Source organism: Poecilia reticulata, chromosome 4, assembly GCF_904066995.2.
Source record: "Poecilia reticulata chromosome 4, P_reticulata-male-v2, whole genome shotgun sequence".
Taxonomy (NCBI): domain Eukaryota; kingdom Metazoa; phylum Chordata; class Actinopteri; order Cyprinodontiformes; family Poeciliidae; genus Poecilia; species Poecilia reticulata.
The window spans coordinates 29,893,267-29,919,886 of NC_088833.1; the positions used below are offsets into that span (position 1 = coordinate 29,893,267).

Here is a 26,620-nt window from a genome sequence, read left to right on the forward strand (position 1 = left end):
GCCATGTGGGTGAAATTTTATGGATGATGCTCTGATGTCCCATTCTCCTGAAGGCAGCGCAGAGCTGAAGAGAAGAGCTATGATTAATGTAGTTACAGTTCTATCCATGTTTTAATGTTGCAGAGCTCAGTCGTTTTGCAAATAGTTCAAAGCTCCGTTCCTTTGGGGGGGCGTTAGGTCGAAATGCCCCCCCCCAGCAAAGATGGCATTTCTGTACATCTTTTATCTGGTCATTTTGTGCAAGATTTAACAACTAGAAAATGGCAAAGAATAAAAATATTTTTTCCACTTTGATTGGCAGCTGTTAGGCCTACCAATTTTAAGTTGAATGTCCATTTATTGCATTTTTCATAGACACCTGTGAACATAATTTCTATTCCCATGGCTTTTTTGTTCTCTGAGAAATTATTTTTGATGATAAATACAGAAACAAGCATAAAAATCAAAACATCTACAATAGTAATAGTAATATTAATTATAAAATAATGGTCAGTGCAAAGTAGCCTGCAAATTCTTTGGTGGGGGGCGGTGAGGAACCTGGATAAAGGCTAGGGGGGCGCTGGCCCAAAAAAGGTTGAGAAACACTGATATAGCAGCAGCAGAGACGTTAATGTCATCATCCACATGAGTGATCAGGGCTTCCTGAAACACTGCAAATGATCCCATTTAAATTAGTTGAGACAAGAACATCCATCTAAGCCAACCACAGGTTACAAGAGCACTGATCACAGAAACAGCCAATAGGCTCATGGTAACTGTAGTAGCTCAGAGATCCAGAACTCAGGTGAGAAAATCTGTCTTGTTCCACAAATGGATGAGTGAGGAGAAGAATTTTGGCAGCGTATTACAGTGCATCACTGTGCTGACACAGTGATGCACAGCAGGTGCCCTGTTTCAGCTTCAAAGCAATGCTAACAGTTAGAAGTAGCTTCGCTAGCAACAGCTTCCAAATAGATTCTAGTCTCAAAGCTAAATCATCAACACCCTTCATTTCCATAAAGTTTCACATCAATAACTGCGTTTTCACACCTGAGAAACAGTGAGGGCTGTCATCCTGAGTGTTGCTGGATTGTCCATCAAACACACAGGATCTCCTTTGTGGTTGTGTGACAGGCAGGATGACAGCTGCTTAGTCGCTTTGACAAGGAGCCAGCCTGAAACGCTGTACAGGATTTCTGTTTACACACACACACACACTCTTACGTGAGCTGTTTTGTATGTGTGTGTTTATAAGTTAGCGCAACAGCGAAACTCGTTCGGTGCCTCAGAGAGAAATTAGAGGCAGCAGAACACAGCAGCTGCATTTACATTACAAATATGCGCAAATCTTTGTCTATATCAGTGTTTCTCAACCTTTTTCGGGCCAGTGCCCGACTAGCCTTTATCCAGGTCTCTCACCGCCCCCCACCAAAGAATTTGTAGGCTACTTTGCACTGACTATTTTATTATTAATATTACTATCACTATTGTATATGTTTTGATTTCTATGCTTGTTCTGTATTTATCATCAAAAATAATTTCCCAGAGAACAAAAAAGCCATGTGAATAGAAATTATGTTCACAGGTGTCTACAAAAAATGCAATGAACATTCAAGTTAAAATTGGTAGGCCTAACTGCAGCAAATCAAAGTGGAAAAATATTCTTGTTCTTTGCCATTTTCTAGTTGTTAAATACGACACAAAACGAGCAGATAAAAGATGTACAACATGCCAGTTTAAACTTTCATCTATTTGTAAAATGACTGAGCTCTGCAACATTAAAACATGGATAGAACTGTAAATACATTAATCATAGCTCTTCTTCTCTTCAGTGTTTCTGTCGGTTTCTGGTGGTGCAGCTCTGTGCTGCCTTCAGGAGAACGGGACATCAGAGCATCATCCATAAAATTTCACCCATATGGCATTTATTATGCAAACCAGAGCTTTCAGTGGAAAAACAAAAGTTCCAGACCTTTTTAATGCCATATAGTCCTCTGTATTTTTGCTCTAAATGTCTTGCCATACCAGTTTATTCCTCTGTATTTACGTTAGTTTCTTAGTTTAGTCTTGCTTTTTATTCTTCATTCATTTCCATTTAGTTTCCTTTGATTATTATCCTCTCTTGGTTTATTGCTATGTCCACTTTAGTTTCTTTCCTGTTGCTACATTTATTTTATCGTTTATTGACCATCAGTAATCTTCACTCATCACCTGCTGCGCCGCCTAATCATCGTGTTTCACATCATGTGTTGATTTTTCACTGTTCAGTGTCGGATTCTCTGTTTTTATGCCATAATTCACATCTAGTTCGTCGCTCCGTTTTATGTCCCGCTTCTCCCGTTTCAGAATTTTGCGCAATGTGCGCGCCGTTTTTTTTTTTTTTACTCACCCCCCAAGGTGCATGGTGGTCGGGAAGCGTATCGATCGGGAAAAGGCAGACTGACATAAACCTTTTAAAACAACAGAAACAATTTCGGTATTCTAATTATTGAAATGTAAAAGTGCTGTGGTACCGTTGTTCTATCACACCCGTTTCATACCGGACCACTTACAGCACCGGTGTTAACGCTATAAAATGAACGCTCTCTATCGAGGTATCACCCATGGAGGGATTTCTTTATTTAAATGGGTTCATTTTTCAGAGGGATACACAGTGAGGGTATCGTAATTTTAGTAATTGCATGTTTAAAAGAGTGATTTTCTGTTGTCCTTCCATGGAAGCGGGAAGCTTTCAAACAGAAATAAAACACTTTTTAATATAAGTTGCTGCTTTGACATGATCACAGAACTGCCTAAACATATGTACAAAAATCCTCAATAAAACATGAAATATTTGAAAATCAGACAGCAGACAAAGTGAATCACTGCAACGTCATCAGCCGGTGCAAAGCTGAACTGATGTGGTGAAGCTACCAGTAGCAGGAGCGGAGCTGCGCCAAGAAGCTACAAACACTGAAGAGAAGGAGAGCTGCCATTGATAACGTTGCAGCCAGGCATGTTTTAATGTTACACAATACAGTTTTAGGAAGTTGCTCAAAGTCTAAACTGGTGTTGTTGTGCATATAAGGTGTAAAGTTTACCTTCGACCAAACGCCCCCCAAAGGAATCCCAGCACCCCCCTTTTGTAAAAATTTCCGCCAGCGCCCCCTGCTGTCCTCTGAATGCCCCACTGGGGGCGGTACCGCCCACGCTGAGAACCGCTATTCTATATGCTGCTGATGTAAAAAATAACAAAATTAAAAAAACAACAACACAGTTTTGCAATGTGGCGTTTCCATTAAATAAGAAATTCAATAAAACCACACATGTGTAAGATTGTTATTCAATCTTATAAAAGTCATTAAAAATAATGGAAGCGACGGATGTGAACAGTGATATGAGATATCCAGAATTCAGCCACTGTGCTACAGCTCATCTGTAAGCCAATCAGAGGAGACGTCAGTGTCTTATTCAGGGTTGGAGCAACAAGTCCCACCTACTTGGGAGCGACTACGTATGTGGCATTTTGGGAAAATTTTAATCGCCAATTTTACAGAGGAGCTATGGATTTAACACACTGAAATGACACACAACTTCCTATGAACTATGTGATGCGGTGAGAGCTCTGGTCTAGCAAGCTGCACATTGTTTGAAAAAAATGTAAAATATAAAAACACAAACCATCATCCTTCTACAACTTCTTGTTGTCTTCCTTGTGGTTTTTGACAGTAGTAAAAAAATTTTGTATTTATTTATTTATATTTTAATGGTGGAAAAATAATATCAAAGTAACTTAATGATTTTTTTACCACGTGAAAAAATCATTAGAGATTAATACCTGATGATTAACCGGATAAAAATACATGCATACTTTAAAAATGAAGTAAAAAGTGTTTCCATTGTCGTTTTGCGAAATACAATTTTATTCTACTTTGTTATGGGTGAAAAACCATGTCATCTTAGCGCAAAAACTTTTCAGCAAAAAACATGACTTATTTCAAAATTGCCTTCTTTCTATTACGCAAGTTTATTTCTGCTATTTACACTGGTGCAATTTTATAATAATCGGAAACGCAGCTATTCCCTTGGTGGTGACAGTAGCTGTGTGTTCCACCTCACACACACTTGTACATGCTCCACCTGTTGTCATGACAGCAGCCCGTAGTTTGGAAGAAAGGACACCTTGGCGAGGCATTCTGCAGGCGTGTCTCAGTAAGCGCTCTTCGGCACTAATGCACCAGTCTCACCTTCAGCTGCTTCTCCTTCTTCTTGCGCACCTCCTCCCACTCGTTGACAATCCGTCCCCACAGGATCCAGGTGTCCTCCTCCAGGTGGGACAGGTTGGAGGAAGCCGAGGAGCTGGACACCAGGGAGGAGCCGCTGTTTCTCCGGGAGCCGTTCATGGACCGCAGAGACTTGCTGTCTGTCTCCAAAAGCCTAGAATTAAAAACACGGACATGTATGTTGTCAATTAGGTCTGAAACTAAGCATTATTTATTATTATTATTTGCAGTTGCAGTGTTTGACAAATACATCCATCCATCCATCCATCCATCCATTTTCTTTCACCCTTGTCCCTTAGTGGGGTCGGGAGGGTTGCTGGTGCCCATCTCCAGCTAACGTTCCGGGCGAGAGGCGGGGTCACCCCGGACAGGTCACCAGTCTGCCGCAGGGCAACACAGAGACACCCAGGACAAATAACCATGCACACACACTCACACCTAGGGACAATTTAGAGAGGCCAATTAACCTGACAGTCATGTTTTTGGACTGTGGGAGGAAACCGGAGTACCCGGAGAAAACCCACGCATGCACAGGGAGAACATGCAAACTCCATGCAGAAAGACCCCAGGCCGGGAATCGAACCCAGAAACTTCTTGCTGCAAGGCAACAGCTCTACCAACTGCACCACTGTGCAGCCCATCAAATACAAATACAATCAAATGGAATCCATATGTATGATTGAACCGAAGTGACTTTTTTTTTGTAAAGTGCCTTGAGACTGCGTTTGTTGTGAATTGGCGCTACATAAATAAATTGATCTGAACTGAATATTTTAGTTGGTTATTTTGATGATTAACCAGATAAAAATACCTGCATACTTTAAAAATACAATTCCAATTTATTTCATGAACAAGGAAACTAACATTTTCTAAAACATTGTATATAAATATTTCTATCATCAACATATGAAAAGCTCAGCTCTTTCTGCTCGACTTAATATCAACACAATGTCGGGCTGATCTGGTGATTATTTTTTGGTTTAACCAAAAATTAAGCATCTTTGCTGAATAGCAAAAGTTGCTTTTGCTATTCTTTTTTGAGGCTGTATACGCCAGTTCACGATTAATCAATTACTTAATTAGTTAACGTTTATTTTGCTAAGTGGATTACAATTAATCCGATTAAGTGTTTTGATAATTCAAAAGCTGTCTAAAATGAGGACTTATTTGGAAAGTGAGCATTTATACTTTTACATATTTTAGCTTAGGGAAATATCTTCAAGGTACACCAGCAGTAAGAGCAACAAGCGACTTGTTAACGAGCCACTGGAAAATCAAGGAACTAATATGGCAAATAGAAATATCTTTGTATATCCTTAGTCAGGGTATTATAAGCCTGGCAGGTCACCAGGCTTTACATGTGCCCCCACCAGGCTCAGCATTGCTTATTTGTAAGTCTTTTTAAAATGTTTGCATTTTTTAAGACTTTATAGTTGATATTCAGGTATTAATCCCTCAATCTTTTAATAACACGCAATTATCAAATGATATTTTCAAATTCTCCTCCTTAGGTTGCCACCTTATCGTGGTGGAGGGGTTTGAGTGTCCCAATGATCCTAGCAGCTATGCTGTCTGGGGCTTTATGCCCCTGGTAGGGTCACCCAAGGCAGACAGGTCCTAGGTGAGGAACCAGACAAAGTGCAGCCCGAAGACCCCTTATGATGGAGATGAACTTTGGATCTGGCGTTCCCTCGCCCGGACGCGGGTCACCGGGGCCCCATTCTGGAGCCAGGCCTGGAGGTGGGGCACGATGGCGAGCGCCTGGTGGCTTTTACCCACAGAGCCCGGCCAGGCTCAGCCCGAAGAGGAGATGCGGGTCCCCCTTCCAATGGAAGAGGGGAGGAAGCCGGTCAGACCTGGCAGATCCAAACATGTAGAGAGGGTCTGCTGGGAACGTCTGGCAGAGTCCCCTGTGAGACGGAGCTTTAACTACCATCTCCGGCAGAACTTCGAACACGTTCCGGGGGAAGTGGGGGATATTGAGTCTGAGTGGACCATGTTCCGTACCTCCATTGTCGAGGCGGCTTATCGGAGCTGCAGCCACAAGGTTGTTGGTGCCTGTCGCGGCAGCAACCCTCGAACCCGTTGGTGGACACCTTCGGTGAGGGATGCTGTCAAGCTGAAGAAGGAGTCCTATCGGGCATTTTTGGCCTGTGGGACTCCAGACGCAGCTGATGGGTACCGGCGGGCGAAGCAGCATGTGGCTCGGATGGTCACTGAGGCAAAAACTCGAGCATGGGAGGAGTTTGGAGAGGCCATGGAGAAAGACTTCCGTATGGCTTCGAGGCGATTCTGGTCCACCATCCAGTGTCTCAGGAGGGGGAAGCAGTGCAGCACCAACACCGTTTATAGTGGGGATGGTGTGTTGCTGACCTCAACTCGGGACGTTGTGGGCCGTTGGGCAGAATACTTCGAAGACCTCAATCCCACCAACATGCCTTCTGTTGAGGAAGCTGAGCCTGGGAACTCTGGGTTGGGCTCTCCAATCTCTGGGGACGAGGTCGCCGAGGTGGTCAAAAAGCTCCTCGATGACAGGGCTCGGGGGTGGATGAGATCCGCCCGGAGTTCCTTAAGGATCTGGATGTTGTAGGGTTGTGTTGGCTCACGCGACTCTGCAATATCGCATGGACATCGGGGGCAGTTCCCCTGGATTGGCAGACTGGGGTGGTGGTCCCCCTGTTCAAAAAGAGGGACCGGAGGGTGTGCTCCAATTACAGAGGGGTCACACTCTTAAGCCTCCCTGGTAAGGTCTATTCAGGGGTCCGTCAGAGGAGGGTCCGTCGGATAGTCGAACCTCAGATTCAGGAAGAGCAGTGTGGTTTTCGTCCTGGTTGTGGAACACTGGACCAGCTCTACACCCTCAGCAGGGTCCTGGAGGGTGCATGGGAGTTTGCCCAACCAGTCTACATGCGTTTTGTGGACTTGGAGAAGGCGATCGACAGTGTCCCCAGGGGGGCCTTGTGGCGGGTTCTCCAGGAGTATGGGGTACCGGGCCCTTTGATACGGGCTGTCAGGTCCCTGTATGACCGTTGTCAGAGTCTGGTCCGCATTGCCAGCAGTAAGTTGGGCTCGTTTCCGATGAGAGTTGGACTCCGCCAAGGCTGCCCTTTGTCACAGATTCTGTTCATTACTTTCATGGACAGAATTTCTAGGCGCAGCAAAGGTCTTAAGGGGATCCATTTTGGTGGCCTTAGGATCACATCTCTGCTTTTTGCAGATGATGTTGTCCTGTTGGCTTCATCAGACCGTGACCTGCAGCTCTCGCTGGAGCGGTTCGCGGCCGAGTGTGAAGCGGCCAGGATGAGGCTCAGTGCCTCCAAATCAGAGGCCATGGTCTTGAGCCGGAAAAGGGTAGAGTGCCTTCTCCGGGTCAGGGGGGTCGTCCTGCCTCAAGTGGAAGAGTTTAAGTATCTGGAGATCTTGTTCACGAATGAGGGAAGAAGACAGCGGGAGATCGACAGGTGGATTGGGGCAGCGTCTGCCGTGCCGTGAAGCGGGCGCTGTACCGGTCCGTCGTGGTGAAGAGAGAGTTGAGTCAAAAAGCGAAGCTCTCGATTTACCAGTCGATCTCCGTTCCCACCCTCATCTATGGTCATGAGCTTTGGGTCATGACCGAAAGAACGAGATCATGGATACAAGCGGCCGAAATGGGTTTCCGCCGCAGGGTGGCTGGGGTCTCCCTTAGAGATAGGGTGAGAAGCTCGGTCATCCGGGAGGGACTCAGTAGAGCCACTGCTGCTCCACATCGAGAGGAGCCAGTTGAGGTGGCTCGGGCATCTGGTAAGGATGCCTCCTGGACGCCTCCCTAGTGAGATGTTTCGGGCACGTCCCACCGTGAGGAGGCCTCGGGGAAGACCCAGGACACGCTGGAGGGACTATGTCTCTCGGCTGGCCTGGGAACGCCTTGGGGTTGCCCCGGAGGAGCTGGAAGAAGTGGTTGGGGAGAGGAAAGTCTGGGCCTCCCTTCTGAAGCTGCTGCCCCTGCAACCCGACGCCAGATAAGCGGTAGAAAATGGATGGATGGATGGATGGATGGATGGATGGATGGATGGATGGATGGATGGATGGATGGATGGATGGATGGATGGATGGATGGATGGATGGATGGATGGATGGATGGATGGATGGATGGATGGATGGATGGATGGATGGATGGATGGATGGATGGATGGATGGATGGATGGATTTCCCTAGCACCCTACCACCAGACTTAGCAAGTTTTCTGGGGGAAACCTTGCTTAGTGAACAGAAAGTTACTTCAGCAAGAGGTTTTATTGTGATAAAAATAAAGCTACCTTGCAATTCTCCACCCTACCAAGTAAAACCAGACACTCCAGGGAAGCAGCTATAAACCTGGGTCTAAAATTAGACCCAGATAACTTGCACAGCAAAAGGAAGACAACGCAAACTGGATCTTGTGTTCACATTAACGATGGAAACATTTTTAGGTCAGAACTGTTTATTTACAAGCCACTATGTGTTCAGCAGGGCAGCTCTGCAGGTTTAAAATAACTCACTGTGTCAAAGTTTGATGAGCTGTAAACTCATCAGCCAATGGGAAAACAGTCCAACAGCCAGGCAACGTGTAATCAGAAGTAGAGGTTGACCACATGCTCGATTCATACAAACTACTCTTCTTACTTAATGTAAACAACAATCAGATTTGAGATTCAATACTTTTAAGTAAAGAAGGAAAGAGGTTGCAAGTTTTTTTGGAGACTACTAGTTTGATCTGGGTCTTCAGGAAATGACTGATGCACCGCCTCATGTTTACTGCAGCAGTTACTGATCTAGGAGCAGCATGCGGAGAACAGGAGACCCAACTTCAAACCATGACACAGAAACAAACACTCTGACACCTGATCTTGGAAAAAAGAAAAAAAAAGTCTGAGGTCTTTCCAGTGCAGCCTGTGAGGACAGTGAGTGCTGTCCCAGAATGGCTGGGTAGGCCTGTCGCAATAATAAATCAATTAATCACACAATAAATGAAACCTATCGACCTCATTTTAATTATCGGCTTTATCGTATCTTCCTGCCTTTTTTTCTTTCTATTGATGACACTGAATGAAAAAAGGCTCACCTCCGGTGCTCTTCACTGACCCTCCCTTCCTCATTTCCTTAGTGTAATGTCCAGCGCACACTACATAAGTTGTCGGCCGACTGTCGGCCCACTTTCAAAACCTGAGACCACACATTAGCCGACATGAATCAAATCCTAGGTATAACGGTTCGATCGGGTTCGTCGTGCCGTGTGGTGATGTCCAGACACATGGGCACAAAATAATGGCCACAAGTCCAGTTAACTAATTTTAAAATCGGGCATTAATCAATGCTTTAGTAGAATCTACATGTGATGCATGTGGCTAGAGTCAGCGTAAAGTCCTGACTGAATGAAAATCATAACCCATTTATGTCATGTTAACGAAGAACAGCTGAAAACCTACCAGGTTTCTCAACTGCGGTAGCAAGTTGGCTCCAACTCCTCTTCTTGTCATTTCTATATTCTTTGCACGAAATGTTGAATAAGCATTAATGTTGTTTCCACAAATCATCTCCGATGTCCGCTGGACTTTGTGTTGCGCCGTTTTAGCTGTTTGGGATTCCCCTCCTAATTTCCCTTCAGAAAGTGCAGAGGAGAATCCGCGCCTTCTGATTAGCTACCTGTCACATTTAGCTTTAAGCTCCCAGTCGGGGAAAACCCCTGATTAAGATCGAAGTGGCTACGACGATCTACCGTAACACACCACACACTGCAGGATGATCGGTTACGAAACCACAAGCGGCAATCTTATATCAGCCAACGATCTAAGATTGTGTAAAGGGAAAAAAGGGGCAAAAAATTGTGTAGTATGAACTACTGCATTAGGTAGTCGGATGTGCCCATCTTCTCTATTTAAATCTAGTGATTATTGAAGGGCAATATAGTATACAGACTTCATAATCTGCTCTCTTTTGGTTGAATTCAATATTTATTTCCACTTTGGCTTTATGTTGTTTACTTTTTATTCAAGTATGTTTTTTGTTAATACATTACATACATTTGTTAATATTGAGAATCCATTTTTTTGGTTTTGGTTGTTTTGTTTGTTTAGTTTATCAGTTCCAGTGTTATATGTTCTTTTGAAAATAAAGTGTTATCTATCTATGGCAGGAAATCACATGCATTATTACGTCATTTCCATTAAATCGGTGTCAAAAGGTCTTGAAACAATATTATCATTTATCGCAATAATTTTTTAGACAATTAATCGTCAAGCAAAATGTGTTATCGTGACAGGCCTACTGGCTGGGGGTTCCAGACAAATTTAGGTCATGGAGAGAGAACTGAATAGAAAATACTACATTACGGACAGAGTGAGACAGAATGCCCAAGTCAGAGACTGGAGGAGTTTACACTTTGTAGAAAATTCATGAACTGCGTTTTATAGTTGAACCTGAACCTGCTATGAGCTCTGCTAATAATTCACCACAAGTCAAACAGTCAGAAGACAAAATAAGTAATGTGAACTACTGATGATCAAGCAAGAGATGCAGCAAATAAACACAAATTTTCAATTAAACTTCTACCCTCATGATAAAAAAGATACTTTAACCTTTAATTTAATCTCCACTCCCATTTTCTGCATTTAAATCAGTAAAACATTAAGTAAGATCACCTTACCAAAATGAACTCATAATTTTCTCCTCATTGCTTTGGGTTTTCTTCAAAGCTGACACATCTGGACTTAGACCATGCAGTAGTGAGTGCTGGATTCTGTTGTTCTTGTTGCAGGATGGGACGAAGCTCATACCCTTTATCTGTTCTGCCAGGTCCAAAGGCCTCACCATGCACACAACCCTGCGGTAAGCAGCTGCAGTATCTCTGATTTGAACACCAATACCAAAGTCCTCACTGTAGTTGCTGCAGCTGGTCTCAAAGTTCCTTGATGACGAAATGATTTTACTGTTAGCATGTGGCTAAAGCTTAGCTCAGTTAGTTGGATCCAGGAACAAACAAGCTAAAATTAAGTAATTAATTAGATTTTAACGCATTAAAATGTTTTACCACAATTAATAGCCTTTTTTTTTTTTTTTTAACATATGAACATTCCAGCAGGAACTTTTGCATTCATGCGTTGCTGGTACTCCTGTAAATGTGACACACAAGCGATATTTGCAAACAACGGTGGACAATGAAGCTGCTTTTTTTGGGACTTAATATTTGCCACAAAAATTGATCTGACTGGACACTGGACAAGTCTATTGTTGTGTTCTAGTTGTGCTAAAAGGAGTTAACATATCAGAGAAGCTATTGAAGATTAAAATAGCATCTCAATGCAAAGCATGTAGCAGCAGCAGCATGCTAATGTCCACAGTGCACATTTCTACAGATGTTCCATAAATGATCAGGAGTTCCTGAAACTCTGGAAAGATGAATGTTTAGTATTGCACTTTGCATCAATGTGGTGGTTGAAAAACCTAAGCATCAAATTAAAAACAACAAATACCTTTGTTGTTGAGCTCATATGTCTGTTCATTCAATAATTTAGCAGAATTTTGTTTTTAGCTAAAAATATTGCTCATTTTGTCAATGCTATATGATTAATAAATTACAGACCCTGCATTTAACTGTGTCCCATTACTAACTAAAATGCAAATTTTTCACTTAACGGGATGCTACTCTGAAAGAATCATACAGAATCATCTGTTCACCCAAAAGAAGAAATGTATCCAAGAAAAAGTTATTTAGCTGGACAAGCATTATGATGGATTTAACAGTGAGCAAGTGAACAAACCCTCAACAATAAGAGTGAGTGACACACTTGTGCAGTAATAGCTGCTTCTACTCTCACACACACACTGCTCATCCATGGATGAAAGGCTCAACAGAGAAAGAATTCCCAGAGCTGGCAACAGAAGGCCGTTGCGTCATCCTCTAACAGTCTATTAATTCAATGTGAACAATGACCGAATCAGCAGGCCACAACAATGTTCTCAATTTACAACATACACCCTTGGTGATTCTATGCATACACCACTTGGCATGCTGTGATGTGGCCTTTGGGAGCCTGCAGCAAGTTATTGGTCTTCCTACAAAAACCAATCAGTTCAGCAACAAGACAGGACATTGTTGTCGAAGCGATAATCGGCAGTGACATTTGATTTGATCTCATCTACAATCTCTCACTGCAGAGTAAATCAGTGTAAAGCCAGTTGAACATCATTTGTCAGATGAGATACAAACGGAGGAGAACTATTTAGTTGATGAGCTCGGAACGTTTTCCTTACTGAAGGCCAGATTCAAATCAAAAGCGCTGTGATGCCACAGAGCAAAAAAGGCTAACTTGATAAAAAAAGAAAAGAAAATGTAGTGCAAACTTCCTCGAGTTAGTCTCCAGGCAGCAAGTCACAACCTGCTAGATGTCATTCAGGTGTGTGTGCAGATAAGAGGGGGATGGTAAGGACTTCTACAGTGATTGTGTCAGGTATTCTGAGCACAAAGCCAACAACACAACAAGATTTAGCCAATATTGGGATATTCTTTTTAAAATGTCAAGAAATTTTATATTTTCATGTTGTATAAATAAATAAACCTTGCCAAATTAACAGGTCACCTGAAATGATACTGATAAATTCTGATAGGAAGCCATCATTTTATCTATGTACATTAGTAAGGTTGTACTTAAAAAAAAAATCTACTCATGCAGAAAAATGTGTACCCATAGCTAATGTTCTCCTTCCACCACAATGTTCAGTCAGTTGTTTAATTTTATAATGACATACATACACACCTACACTAGGCCTGTCACGATAAACAGTAAATCAATTAATCGGACGATAAATTGAACCTATCGACCTCATTTTAATTATCGTCTTTATCGTCTCTTCCGGCCTTTTTCCTTTCTGTTGATGACACTGAATGAAAAAAGGCTCAGCTCCGGTGCTCTCCACTGACCCTCCCTTCCTCATTTCCTTAGTCTAATGTCCAGCGCACACTCCACGAGTTGTCGGGCCCATTTTCAAAACCTGAGACCACACCTTAGCCGACAGAAATCCTAGGTATAACGGTTCGATCGGGTTCGTCGTGCCGTGTGGTGTCCAGCCACAAAGGCGCAAAATAATGGCTACAAGTCCAGTTAACTAATTTTAAAATCAGGCATTAATTAATGCCTGTGATGCATGTGGCTAGAGTCAGCGTAAAGTCCTGACTGAATAAAAATCATTGTAACCTATTTATGTCATGTTAACGAAGAACAGCTGAAAACCTACCAGGTTTAAACCCGGTAGGTTGGGTTTATCAACTGCGGTACCAATTTGGCTCCAACTCCTCCCCTTGTCATTTCTATATTCTTTGCACGAAATGTTAAATATTAATATTGTTTCCACATATCATCTCCAATGTCCGCTGGATTATGGGTTGAGCCTTGTCAACTGTTTGGGATTACCCTCCGTAATTTCCCCTCAGAAAGGGGAGAATCCGCGTGTTCTGATTGGCTACCTGTCACATTCAGCGTTAAGCTCCCAGTCGGGAAAAACAGCTGATTTAGATCGGAGCGGCGACGACCATCTACCGTAACACATCACACACTGCAGGATGATCGGTTAGGTCGGCCAACGATCTAAGATTGTCATAAGGGGAAAATAGGGGCAAAAAATCGTGTAGTATGAACTATTGCATCAGGTGGTCGGATGGGCCCATCTTCTCTATTTAAATCTAGTTATTACTGAAGGGCAATATAGTATACAGACTTAATAATCTGCACTCTTTTGGTTGAATGCAGTATTTATTTCCACTTTGGCTTTATGTTGTCTAGTTTTTATTCAAGTACGTTTTTTGTTAATGGAGACTGAGAATCCAAGTCAAAAAATTTCCAAAAAAAAAAATTGTTTTCCAACAAAGTGTATTAATTATATGCAACTAACTTAGATTCTTGTAAACTGAATAATAAACACTGATAAGGGTGCAAACATGTAAATTGAATATTACGTCTCCATCTCTTTTCAGTCCTGGTGGAATCTCTCCTCCTGTTCATCACTCATTGATCAGATTCTCAGGAAACTGATCCATATGTGGAAACAAGTCCTGCATTTTGATGCTCATGTGGCTCCATAGTTCAGAAAATTGTCCTGATTGAGCAAAACCAATGTAATTTTTGGATTCAGCACATCAACATGACCCTAAAACAGTTGTAAAACTCCAGACATTTTTTTGGCTGTTGACCAGTGTAATCAGTGAATGATCAATAATCCTGGGGAGTTGAGATTGTTTCGTATTCTAACATAAAGGTTAAATCCCTTCAAAAGACTGATGAGAATACTTCATTAGTAACAGTATTCTTAGTTTTCTTGTGATCAATAATGTAATTAAGAACTTAATAATTAAGGACATAATGCTTGATTATTATTATTATTATTATTATATTAACTTTTTTCTTTTATATCAACAAAAACCCACTACACACTACGAATACCTGAAGGACTACACTGGACTTTGTTTTGTGTCTTGTGTATATTCACTTAAAAATAAAAAAAAGTATGATGAGACAATCATACTCACTCTCTTGGCGGTTTTAAGCATTATATTTGAATTCGTACTATAAAAACTGTAATGTGAGCATGTGTGGCTGGGTTTCTCTGATGAGCCCCAAACTTCACCTGCAGTTTAATTCTGATTCATTCATGACTGAAGAAAAGGAACACAAACACTGACTAGAAACCTTTGCACAGAAAAGGCTTTCTTTGCCAATTATTGACATAAAAGAAGTTGTAAACGATGTCTCCCCTGGTGGGCTACCGTAACAAAACAATAATCATGTACTTCAAAAATAGAAAAAGGGAAAAAGACCCAACTTTTGTTAAGAATGAGAAGAGAAATTCAGTTTGGAAAAAAATAAAATAAAAATCCCATCTTGCATCATCATGCAAAGGTAACTGAAGAAGCTGCGTCAGCCAGACCACTGACCTGTTCTGCTCCTCCAGCTTGGCCAGCAACTCCACATCGTCAGGGCTAAGCTGCGCTGGGGAGGACGGCGAGAGGGCGGGCGAGGACAGAGACGTGGAGGAGGAAGTGGTGGGGGTCTGTAGAGATGTGGGCGTGGCCACTTGGCTAGCCATCTGACTGACGGTGTGGGAGACCGAGTTCTTCACCCATGAGAGAGTAGAACTCAGCTTTCCAGCAACCTTGTCTGTCGCCACCTGCAGGGAAAGACCACACAAGTTTTTTTATTATGTAATCATTCTCCGACTTCTCCGGGCTCAGTCTCACAATAAGTCACCGTCTAAACTTAGATCCATGCCAACCAGACGTCGTCCAGTCAGAGTGGGACGGATCGATGCGGCTGCTGAGCTTTCGCTCTGCTTTAGCCAATGTTCTGATTTCCTGATCAATACCTCAAACTGCTTGCTTGCGCTGCTGCAAACGTTTGATGAGTCAGGACTGAATCGTGACAATCAGCAGTGGATGTTGGGTCGGTTTCATTTTAAGGCTACTTTAACAACACATTCTAGCCACTTTTCCTTTTTTCCAACAGATTAACGAGAAGTCCTGCTTTTGCTAAAGAGAATTTTTTACAGAGCAGAGCAATATTAACATTATTATTCCCTCTGATGGAGAAAAATGGCAACAAAGGTGTGAATCCTGACACGTAATCTGACCGACACTCAGACCTGGGCAGACATACATACATGAGAATTATAAAAGAAACTGTTTAAATCAGTTTTCTTTTCAGAACCACCACTGAAAAAAATAACACATAAACCCTAACCAAAAGCATATAAAGATGTTACATCAGGAAAGTTTCCTACCTGCTTTTTCCCTCCCAGAAATCCAACCCCTTCAGCAGCTTTCCATGACAAAGCTGTCTTTCAAATCTCCATATCCATCAAAAGAAGGATTTCCGATGCTTTTTGAACCGCGCTCTCACTCGATCAGTCTTTTAAACATTCAGCCGACTTAACAGAGTCTTGCAGTCATATGCTGATCATACTTGCAGGAAGGGTCAAAGTGCTACAGTCAAGATAGTCATTCCACACAGCTGTACTTCGCAACAAAAAAAAGGCTGGCTGTCATAATGCAGGAAGCAATTTAGAATAGAAACTACTGAGTAAAAAGCAGCAGCAATAGTGATCTATTACAGTTTTTAATGCAGTAATATCCATTCACTCTTTATTTCTGATACTCAGTTACACATTTCTTTTAATCCGAGTATGCTATTTTGGTAACACTTTATTAGAAGGGATGTGCATAAGACTGACATGACACTGTCAAAAACATGACATAAGATCTGTCATGAACATAAAGAAGTCTTTATGAATGTTTATGCCAGTTATCATGAAGTGTCATTCGGTAAATGAGACTTTTAATGCAAAGTTGCTCTAAAAGTTGCATTGAAAGTCCATTAAAAATGCCAACTTTGCATTAAATTATCAGAATTTACAAAATCATGCAAAGTTGGCACTTTTATTGTACTTTTAGAGCAGCTTTGCATTAAAATTGTCATTATTTACCAAATGACACTTCATGACAACTGATAAACATTCATAAAGACTTCTTAATGTTCATGACAGATGTTGTGTCATGTTTATGACAGTGTCATGTCAGTCTTATGCACACCCCTTCAAATAAAGTGTTCCAGCTATTTTTAATAACTGTACATTAAAAAAAATTTCTGCAAATTTCCCCTATATTCTTCAGTTTCTATTTTTATCACTGTGTGAATCTGCATAGGTCACTTTGCTGCCTCAACTTCCCCACTAAGGGCCAATATAAGATGTCTCTATTCTATTCTATTCTATTCTATTCTAAATTTTGAATTAATGTAATAGAGAAACACAAATGAGTCAATAATAATCAAAGAAGAATCATAAATGTCTTTCAATATTTTTGATGAATATAATGTAAAATTGGTTCAAGCATCTGAATCTTTGTGTGTAATTTAGTCCCAGTAAAGCAGAGTGTTAGGCCAAAGAAGAATATCCCGAGGTTTAAAATATCTAAAAGAGCACAATTAAGTGCATCACCTGAAAATGGAAAGGGTGTGGCACAACTACAAACTGCCATGCATCCAAACTAACAGGACAAGCAGGGGCGGTATTAATCAGAGGATCATGAAGAAGCTGCAGAAAACCACAACTCCAGAAATCCACCCTTTATGCAATGAAAGAAAGGCAGAGGAGGTCGTCTGCAAAACTACACATTTCTACACACGTACAAACTTATGAAAACAAATAACTCCCCCGACAGAGTTTATTAAAAAAAAAAAATAGTGTCACACACGCAATCATTTTCAGAAAACTTTTTATCCAAATGAACTCGCACAAATATGTCATTTGTGTTGTTTTAAAAATGCCGAATGCACAAGGAGCAGCATGGCGCAAAGCTAAAACCTTTGTTAGCCAATCAGCTGATGCCGTTTTACTTACTGCAGACAGTAATGTAATGGAACCCTAAATCTCTGTTTACCCATAAGCACAAACAAACACAGATATGGATCTTTGTGTGGATGAAAGACTGGAACACATTAAAATGTATTGGTTTTCCAGATATCCGAAGGGAAACAGGCCCCAACAACATTTACATTTTGTCAGAAGTTGTAAAAATCTGTAAAAGTTTAAGCGACATGAATTCTTTGACAGACTTTTTAATGAACTCAAAGGCACAAGGACTGAAAATTTTTTTTATCTGACGTATAAGTAAGTTCAATCCTTCCCATCAATAAATAAAGTACTTATTGATGGCCATTTATATATATGCTATTTATACTTAAATAAATGGCATATAGATGAACTGAGGAAGACATCTTTTGTCCAACGTCAAATCATAAACTCTTCTAAAATGATAGGATTATGCTAACACTATAATTATGTAGTGGTGTAAGTATTTGTGTGTAATTATACATTTGTTCTCATTGTACATTATATTTATATTATATTTTCATATTGTTGTGTTATTTTTTTAAAATCTGTAAGTATTGATTTAAGTCTGTTAATAAAAGTTGAAGGTGTAAGATGTTTTAGCAGTGTCTAATGTCACATCTGCTTCCACTTACAGCAGAAACTGGGTAGAACAGACAAGAAGCAAAATCATTCTGGTTTTAAGTAATTTCAATTTGGTTTTGTCTGAGTGGAGTTGTTGTTTTTTTTCCACTAGGTGTATTGAAGCATTCAGCAGATTGCCTCTTTTCTTCTTTAGCTGACAACTGGCTACGTGGTTTAGCCCAAATGTTTATTTGCATACAGAGGAGATAACTGAGATCTAATCACTAGTGTTCAACTCATGATGCAGGGGGAGACTGGTAGGTATTCAGAGCCAAATTCATTTAAAAATGGTTAAATAGTTACAGCTTAAAAGGACATAAAAAGTAGAACAGTGAGCAACTCTGTTTATAAAGAATAATAGCTATAAAAAATAATAGCTGATTGAAAATAGACAAATTTGCATTTGTCTAGTTTCTCCCCACCCAAAGCTTTGTGGTGCTCTGAGTCAGACTAGGATTGTCTGTGGACTTTTTCCCTTTGAAAGCAAAATAAAAGAAAGTCGGGCCACGTGGCTTCTAATGGCGCTGATGACCAACAAGGTTAGTGAGTCAGATTTCACCTTAAAGAACAGCTCTACATGTGCTCTTTCAGATCTGATATCTAGAAAGTTGAAGGCAGCTTCCTATTTATCTAAGGGCGTTTTCACATCTGATAGTCTGGGCTCAGTTCAGGACCAAACTGTGCTACATTTTCAGCTGGTGCCATTCTCTTTCACACTGCAATGTGTCAAACCAACCAAATCCTTTCAAAAACCTGTTCGTCTGTGGCAGAACCAAGAACCACCGAAGCAAATAACTCAAAAACTCCTTTAGAAGACACTGAGATCAACTTCCTTCTTCACAAGATGTAAACCAAAACTGAATGGCGTTAAGAGTTTAGCGGTTGTAGGATTTCTCTTTTGTCTCCAGTTTGCCTATTAACACTCAACTTAGGCGTTTGTTTTGGTTAGATTTATTCAGATTTACCCTGAACCATAAACCACCTCCTGCTTTTGGAGCGGTCTCCAGTCCGCCTGGTGTTCACATGCATTCAAACCAGAGTTCACTTTAATCCAACCAAGACCCAGGTTAGTAGACGGACCAGAGTGTGATTAAATATTCACACCTCCCCAAAAGAACTGTACTTTCTAGGCAAACCAACTAGAGTCAGATTAAAATGGACTAAACAGGGTTGGTGTGAATGCATCTTAGGTGTAGATGGATTTGAAAAAATGTTAAAGTACGTGGCAGCAACTTTAAATTTAGACTCTGTTTTACTATGTCAGATGTCAGGATCAAGGTTGGCCTTAAAGATATTGTGTCCAGTGAACCGAGCCGATGAAAGCAGGAGTTCCCCGTAAATCCTGGATACGGGGTTTATTGCTGCTTTTGTTTGCCAAAGAACTGAAAGAGGCCCAAAAATGCTGGGAGCATAGCTAATGAAGCTACAGAGGGTCCGAGCAGTGGAACATCAGGGCAATTGAGGAAGTGAAAAAGACCAGAGGAAGAAGTGAGAAGTGTTTCCCTTATCATAACTGGATAGATAAGTCACACTAGCTGGAAAACAAACCAGTTAAATGGCTAGAAATTATATCTACATAAATCAAAAAACTTCTAAGTTACACTCGCTCCTATCTTCATTTTGTATTTCTCTTCCTGAATAACCTTCTCAGGCTCTGCAATGGACACCATGGTGTGAGAGCACTGAAACCCAGGCTTGGCTCACAATAACACACTCGAAGTGAGGTGGAAAGGCCTTTCTCTTCACACGCACAGGGCAGCTCATACTTTCCAAATGTACAATCAACATTTCAATGACTGGGGTGAAGGCTACTCCTCAACAAGCACTGCTAGCCTACTAGTGGGGTAGGAAATGAAATGTCTAGACTCTGGCTTATGATTTTAGAAATTCATACTGCATGCATAGCCATCTTAGTATGTTAAGGTAAAAAAAAGGAGTCAAAGTTTAAACTTTAAGAGTTATATCACTTCTACTAATTTATTTCCTCAATCACAGGAGCTGGAAATGGGACCAAAATAAAATTTTGAGTGACTAGAATAATGACAGAAATCCAACTTTTTTATAAATAAATAATGGTGTCAATTATGTTGTTGAAAATGTGTAAAAGTTGATTGGTTACATCTAATAAAACCAGGCGACAAGCCTGGTTTTATTAGTTCTACTTGGTAAATTAGTTCTACTGTGCAGTAGTTTATCTGCTTTAAGTTATAGTTAAAATGAATCCCTGCCTTAATAAAAACACATACTGTTTTGCACAAAATCCCTTTCAAAGTATTTACACCTCTAGAACCTTAGAACTTTTAGCCACATTACAACAAATTAGCTTCAGGGTATTTTTTTTTTTAAAGTGTGGTCAGAATGTGGAAACAGAACATGGCGGAGGCAGTGTCATGCTATGGGAGTGTTGTTCTTCAGCAGGAAAAAGAGAAGTTGGTTTGTGTTAAAACGAAGATGGATTGAGCCAGATACAGGCTAATCTGGATGAAACCACATTTAACCAAATGCTTTCAGTCAAACAAAGCTTGAGGTACTTTTGAGGTATTTTGCTTCATCTCATAATTATCCACTATTCCACATTACAGCAATTAAATTGAAGTCTGTGGCTGCTACTTGACAAAATATGGAAAGGCTAAAGGATTATATGCACTTTTGTTGCAACAACACTGTTCATGTGATACTTTTTTTCAAGGAGGAAAAGTAAGACCATAGTACTTTAAATATGTTATCCAAACAAAGGAAAGTTCTGCTAACAAATGAGACTTAATGCCATTAAATAACACCTAAAAATTATGCCTAATAAAGTATACACAATAGCTAATTTATTTCTAGAGATAAAGCTGTTGCAATAAGCACTAAAATCAATTCATTGCATTAATGCAAATTAAAACAAACTCAATAATTTCCATTTCCATAATTAGTTGTTTTTCTGGTGCGTTGGTCTAAACTCCCCTTTTTTGAATGTTGTTTAAAGAGACTTTAGTATTCATTTGATTTGTTTATTTATTTTGCATATTTAAAATGTCTTCCATCTCCAGTGTTAAATGTTTAGGTTAGAAATGAAAGGTTTATTAATATTTCAGATTATAATAAAGCCATTACCGGGGTTTCCCCCAAAAAACTTGCTAAGCCTGGTGGTCGGGGCATCGAGGCGGTCCACCGGCGGTCCACCGTGTTTTTGTATTAAAAGATGTTAAGTTGACAGGAAATGTAAAAGTATTACTTTGTAATTATATGTTACGGGAAAAGATCACCAGTGAAATGCTATTTAAACCCACAACTAGTCTAAAAACAACAAATTTGCACTTCTGTTTAATCCAAATTAAGTCAGCAGCTCCATCAGGTCCCCAGAGTTTCAGGGACCCCATAAACGCTAATATTTTAAAACAGACCACAGATACATAAATGTAACACTTGTTTATTGAGATGATCAATGCTGTTAAATTTGATCCAATTGTTAAGGCATACATAAATTAAATTATTTTAAATTGTTTAACATTTAAATACAAGATTTTAAGGAGCTGAACTTCAAAGAACAATATTCATAGTGTGATTGTTTTGTTACCATAGCAACAATCTGATGCTGTGAGTTTAATCTTTGAATTTACACAAATTAGTAAACTGCGATTATAACTTATTGCTTTTTAGGCTGGCCAATTAAACTACTCCCTTCTCCTATATTTCACTAAATCTAACACAGAAGCTGTTAAGAGGTGCTGATGTTTTTAGCAGCAAAAGGGGCCCCTAAGTCAAATTCTCAAGGCCTCAAACAGCCTTGGACCGGCCCTGCATGATGAGTTAAATCTGCTGAACTACGCAGAGACGCACAACAGACGGGAGGTTTAATTCAATGCTGCTAATGTGGCTTCAGTAGCTCCTCCATTTTGTGTCTGTTGAGTTTTTAATAAGCGTCACAGAGACTATTCTGGTTGGTCGAGTTTATCGGAAGAGTTTCTCAGATCTCTGTGTGGCCGCGCGCATTAACTCTAAGTAGACAACGCATTTGATATGGTTTGATGCAAAGTGTAACCGGAAAAATAATAAAAAATAAATAAATAAAATAATATAAAATCAGCGTGATGCGTTACAGACCGGAGGGCGCGAAAGCTCCTCTCCACAAATGCTCCGGCCACATACATAAACTTTACAGGGAAGACAGACACAGAGCCACACGCTGGGCAGCGTGTTGAGATGTAAACGCCCCATATAATTGTTCGTTCACAAAGATAAATCATTCTCACCACTCCACAAAGCGCACCTCTGAATTCGCTATGAGTTATTCCTGCGGTTCACATAAAGCTGCTCAACCAGAGCTAACGCGGCGGGTTTTAAACTCTTACCTAGAGTTCTCCAAAGGATCATAATTCCTCACAGTAAGTTGATGTAAACATCCATACAGGTCAGTCTGTGTCCAGTTTGAGTAAAAGGAGGCGCGTGCGATCCCGCTGAGGTAAAGCAGCGGCAGCGCGCAAGGCAAAGCGCAGAGGCGACAGCTGTCTGATTGGTCCGCGCGCTGTCGGGTTTAAATCCATAAACTATAAACCTATATATTATAGACCTGTCGTCTGCTAGTGAAATGCCCAGAGCAAAAGAGACGCTTGCAGCCCGGCTTTAAAAGAAAAAAAAAAAAAGCACTTTTTTTCCCCCCTAAAAACGTAGACAAGCAATGCTTAGCCTGGCGGCGGGGTTAGTAAAGCATGGCGGGCCACCAGGCTTATAATATACTGGGTAAAACCCTGCATTACCATTATATTACTTGAAATTTTTTTTCAAAACAACAATATTATCATTTATTGCAATAACTTCTAGGACAATTATTGTCCAGCAATAAAATGTCCCAGGCCTAAATTAAATAAGTAGGACTATTTAAATTAGGGCTACTTATGCACTGAAGCAAGTGAAAACCTTTGTAGATCAGAATAGGCTATGGTGTCAACAAGTGTAAACAAACAAAATGCTAACATCATGTGGATCAATATTCTAGTGTCGCAAAATAAAATCAGACTAGGCAGCAGCACTTGTGGTCTAATTGACAAGTGTAACCCCACCCAACAGCTCACATGTACTGTGTCTACCAGAACAACACTGGAAGAGGATTACAGATTACAGAGGATCTGTACAGTTACTAAGAATTTACACTGGTTTTGATAGCAAAAGTGTATGTTGGTGTTTTTTAAAAATGCTATTTCCATCCTGTCTGTTATGAAATAAACTCATGTGCAAGATGTGTTACTGCTACTTTCATCTCAACACATCATTAACCACTTGGTGCAGGAAAGCAAACCCTCCGCAGCTTCACGTCACAGAAGATTTAAAGCTGATCTTTAATTCACCCCCTCCCACTCCAGCCCAATGCCACAGCCAATCTAACTCTCACAGAAAAAGTACTGATGAAGTTCTGCAGCTAGCATAAGAACCATCTGGGCCTGAGCAGCCAAGAAACAGAGAAGGAACTCACTCAAGTGAGTTAAAGCATCTGGTTCAGGCCCTGCGACTGAATTCAAAGAACAGAAACTAGTTTCTCACCAGCTGCTGGGACTGAAACTTGACATTCGACATACAGATGGACTAGATCTCCACGCAAATGATGCTACTGGGGGAAATGTAAAACTTGAACTATGGTATAATAAAATACAAAATGGCAACCCTTGGACATTAGTTTACAGATGATACAGGTCCCAGGTTTCAGTGTGCTGCTAAATAATACTAGATCTTCAATTAGCTTTAGCTTATAGAGAGTAATGACTTCCAGTCACCAACAGGTGCTTCCACAGATGGTTCCAATATCTTCAGCACCAGGGAACCCCTCTCCTTCAGCTTTATTCACACAGCCTCATTTCACTGCAGCAAAATTTAAAAGTGCTTCACAAACACAAAACATGTCCCATCCAGGATTTGCTTATCCCTGATAGCATTTATGGAGGATTTCCAGATACAGAAATAAAATTAATACCATGTATAACAGGGCTTCACCCAGTGCATTATAAGCCTGGCACCAGGCTTTAGTTATGCCCCCACCAGGCTAAGCATCTTTTTTTTGTATTTACTATAGTTTTTTATATACTTGTAACAGTGATAATCGCAAAGACTGGCTAAAGAGTCTCTATGGTGAAACAGTTGGAAGAATGTGTTCAGTATGTGAACACATAGGGAGGCTGAGATCAGATGACTTTACCGTTCACCACGACAACAACTTCAGAGAATGAAGTGACAAGTCACAGATAAAAGACACTTTAATTAGGACACTTTAAAAGACACGGCATTTATGGACAACTAAAGTACAAAAAAATTATTCAGCATAACTAATTTTTATGCTTCCTTTTTTTTAAGACTATAGTTGGTTTTTAGGTATTGTTAATAATGTTGTCCAATAACATAATTATCTACTGATATTTTCAAATTTCCAGTCAACTTCCAACTAAATTAAAAAAAAAATATCAATCAATCAATAATTAAATCAATAACTGCCCTTACCACTGGGCTTAACTGGTTTTCTGGAGGAAGCCCTGCATCGGACATGCTTGAAAACGCACATTGCTTTGTGTAACTCATCACCGATAGTCGACACTCGGCATTATCAGTTCTACAGGACATCACAGATATTTTGCAAGCAAAAACAGCTTTTGAAACTCATCTTCCTCCTTTTCACAACGTGTTTATGCAGAGCCAGCTTGTTGAACTGCTAAACTAACACTAACATTTTTTTGTTGCATGACTTGTTGACAACGTGGCTTGTTGAATATTTCAATGCAGTTCAGGTTAATTATGTAAATAAATTTTTTAAAAAATACAGCTCTTAAACACAAACACGGCATTTTAAAGTTATCTTTCAGCTGCTCTCTGACCTTAATGAAGTTTCTCAGTAGGTCTCTGTATTCTTACTACTTTCCCCCGTTTTTATGCAGTGGTGCAATATTTAGAACTCTGCTGCGTTAAAGATGGTAATCTTAGGTGGGTTTATCACCCACAACATCCTTGTTTACTGGATTTCTTCCCCCCCCTGTCTACAGTCTGAGTTTGAGAGACAGCCAACATCGCAGCAGCACCACAGCTGAGCGGTTTAAATCCTCTGCTTGTTCCACATATCATGTTTCCCTCTCTGTAAAACATGCTCATCTCCAAACAGCAAACAGAGGAGCGGCGCGTTAGCCTCTGCTGCCCAGGTTCCTTTTATGGCTCGATGGTGCTGAGCGCTGAAATGGGTATCTAGCATCAAATTCAACAGTAGTCTCTCTTCCAGAAAGCGCCACAAGTTACACGGCATTACCGTGAAGAGAATCCGCTTAAGCTAAACGAAGACGTCGGGTTTTTTTTTTACCTTTTGCAGCTAAAATGGCGACTTATGCTTGATTTTATTTTATGCGTTTTATAATAAACATCTAGTCTTAAGAAGTCTCCGGCTGCAAACGCGTCAAACACTGTCGACATCACTGACAAGCCGCAGTTCGAAGTAATACTGCGACAAACCGAGTGGAAGAGTTAAGTAATAACCATTTGTATTACTTGAGCGCAATGTCACAGTATTGACTTTATAAACAGTGGAATAACTTTGAGTCTGTTAGTGAGTAGAAGTCAACTCCAGTAAATAGACCGAGCCCGGAAAAAAAGCAAAGACATCCTTTACCTTGAAGCGTTTTCAGCCAGCAGCAGTAAATGTCTCCCGTTTCCCATGCACGAAGATAAAGCTCCACTAGTCAGAGAAAAAGTTCCGCTCGGAAACGCTTTACGTGCGTACATAGAAAATTAGGACAAGCCAGTGCGGCTAGGTTTCTTCTTGAAAAGCTAGCCAGCATTAAGTTAGCCCGTTCCCATTGACTCCTCGGTCCAGCCCATGCAGCCGTAATACGTGTACACAAATGTCTCCGACCCACAGACACGGCCTCGACTGTTTACATCCTAACGGAGCATGCGCCAACCTGATATAATACTGTCACCAAGTGGTCAGCGTGGGGAACTGCAATCCAGGGCCTTATGGGAAAGCGTTGCCATTTAGTCATGAAGAGAAAGTACGACATCCTTAAACACAAAAGCGTTTAATAAAAAAAATAAAAAGATTGTTTGATTATTTTCACAATGGAGACCAGAAGTGAATTTAGCTAAAATGGGCCAAAAATAAAATTGGAGCATATCTCCAAAAATGTGCATACAACTGATGTTGCACTCTGATATTTAACTAGAGTTTTAACGGCTCTGATGTTTTTTTGTGGGTGGACCACAACGACGCAATTAAAACTCACAATAGCATACCAAACTTTATCGATAAGAAATTTAGAGTGACAATTTTCGCAGACTTTCAATAGTAACCACATTGTCACATTTTTCTGCTAAAACTAGATAAAAAAATTTGTGAATCCTTCGGTTTTCCT

The 26,620-nt window shown here is 40.6% G+C and overlaps 1 protein-coding gene across 5 annotated transcripts in view; it reads right to left on the reverse strand.

The window, feature by feature from the left end:
* The window catches only part of evi5b (ecotropic viral integration site 5b), a 66,057-nt gene that overhangs the window by 34,979 nt on the left and 4,458 nt on the right, over positions 1-26,620 (reverse strand). For 4 of the 5 annotated variants that reach the window (XR_014087372.1, XM_081606641.1, XM_081606642.1 and 1 more), the window contains exons 2-3: positions 15,184-15,416; positions 4,206-4,395 (exon numbers count right to left, since the gene is read on the reverse strand). Coding sequence is in view for 4 of the 5 variants with exons in the window: in XM_081606641.1 (XP_081462767.1) it covers positions 4,206-4,395; positions 15,184-15,416 (423 nt within the window). In the remaining variant the exon portion in view is untranslated. Of the gene's footprint in view, positions 1-4,205; positions 4,396-15,183; positions 15,417-25,878; positions 26,147-26,620 lie in introns of those variants that run through there. The other variant, XM_008407768.3, reaches the window with a different exon arrangement.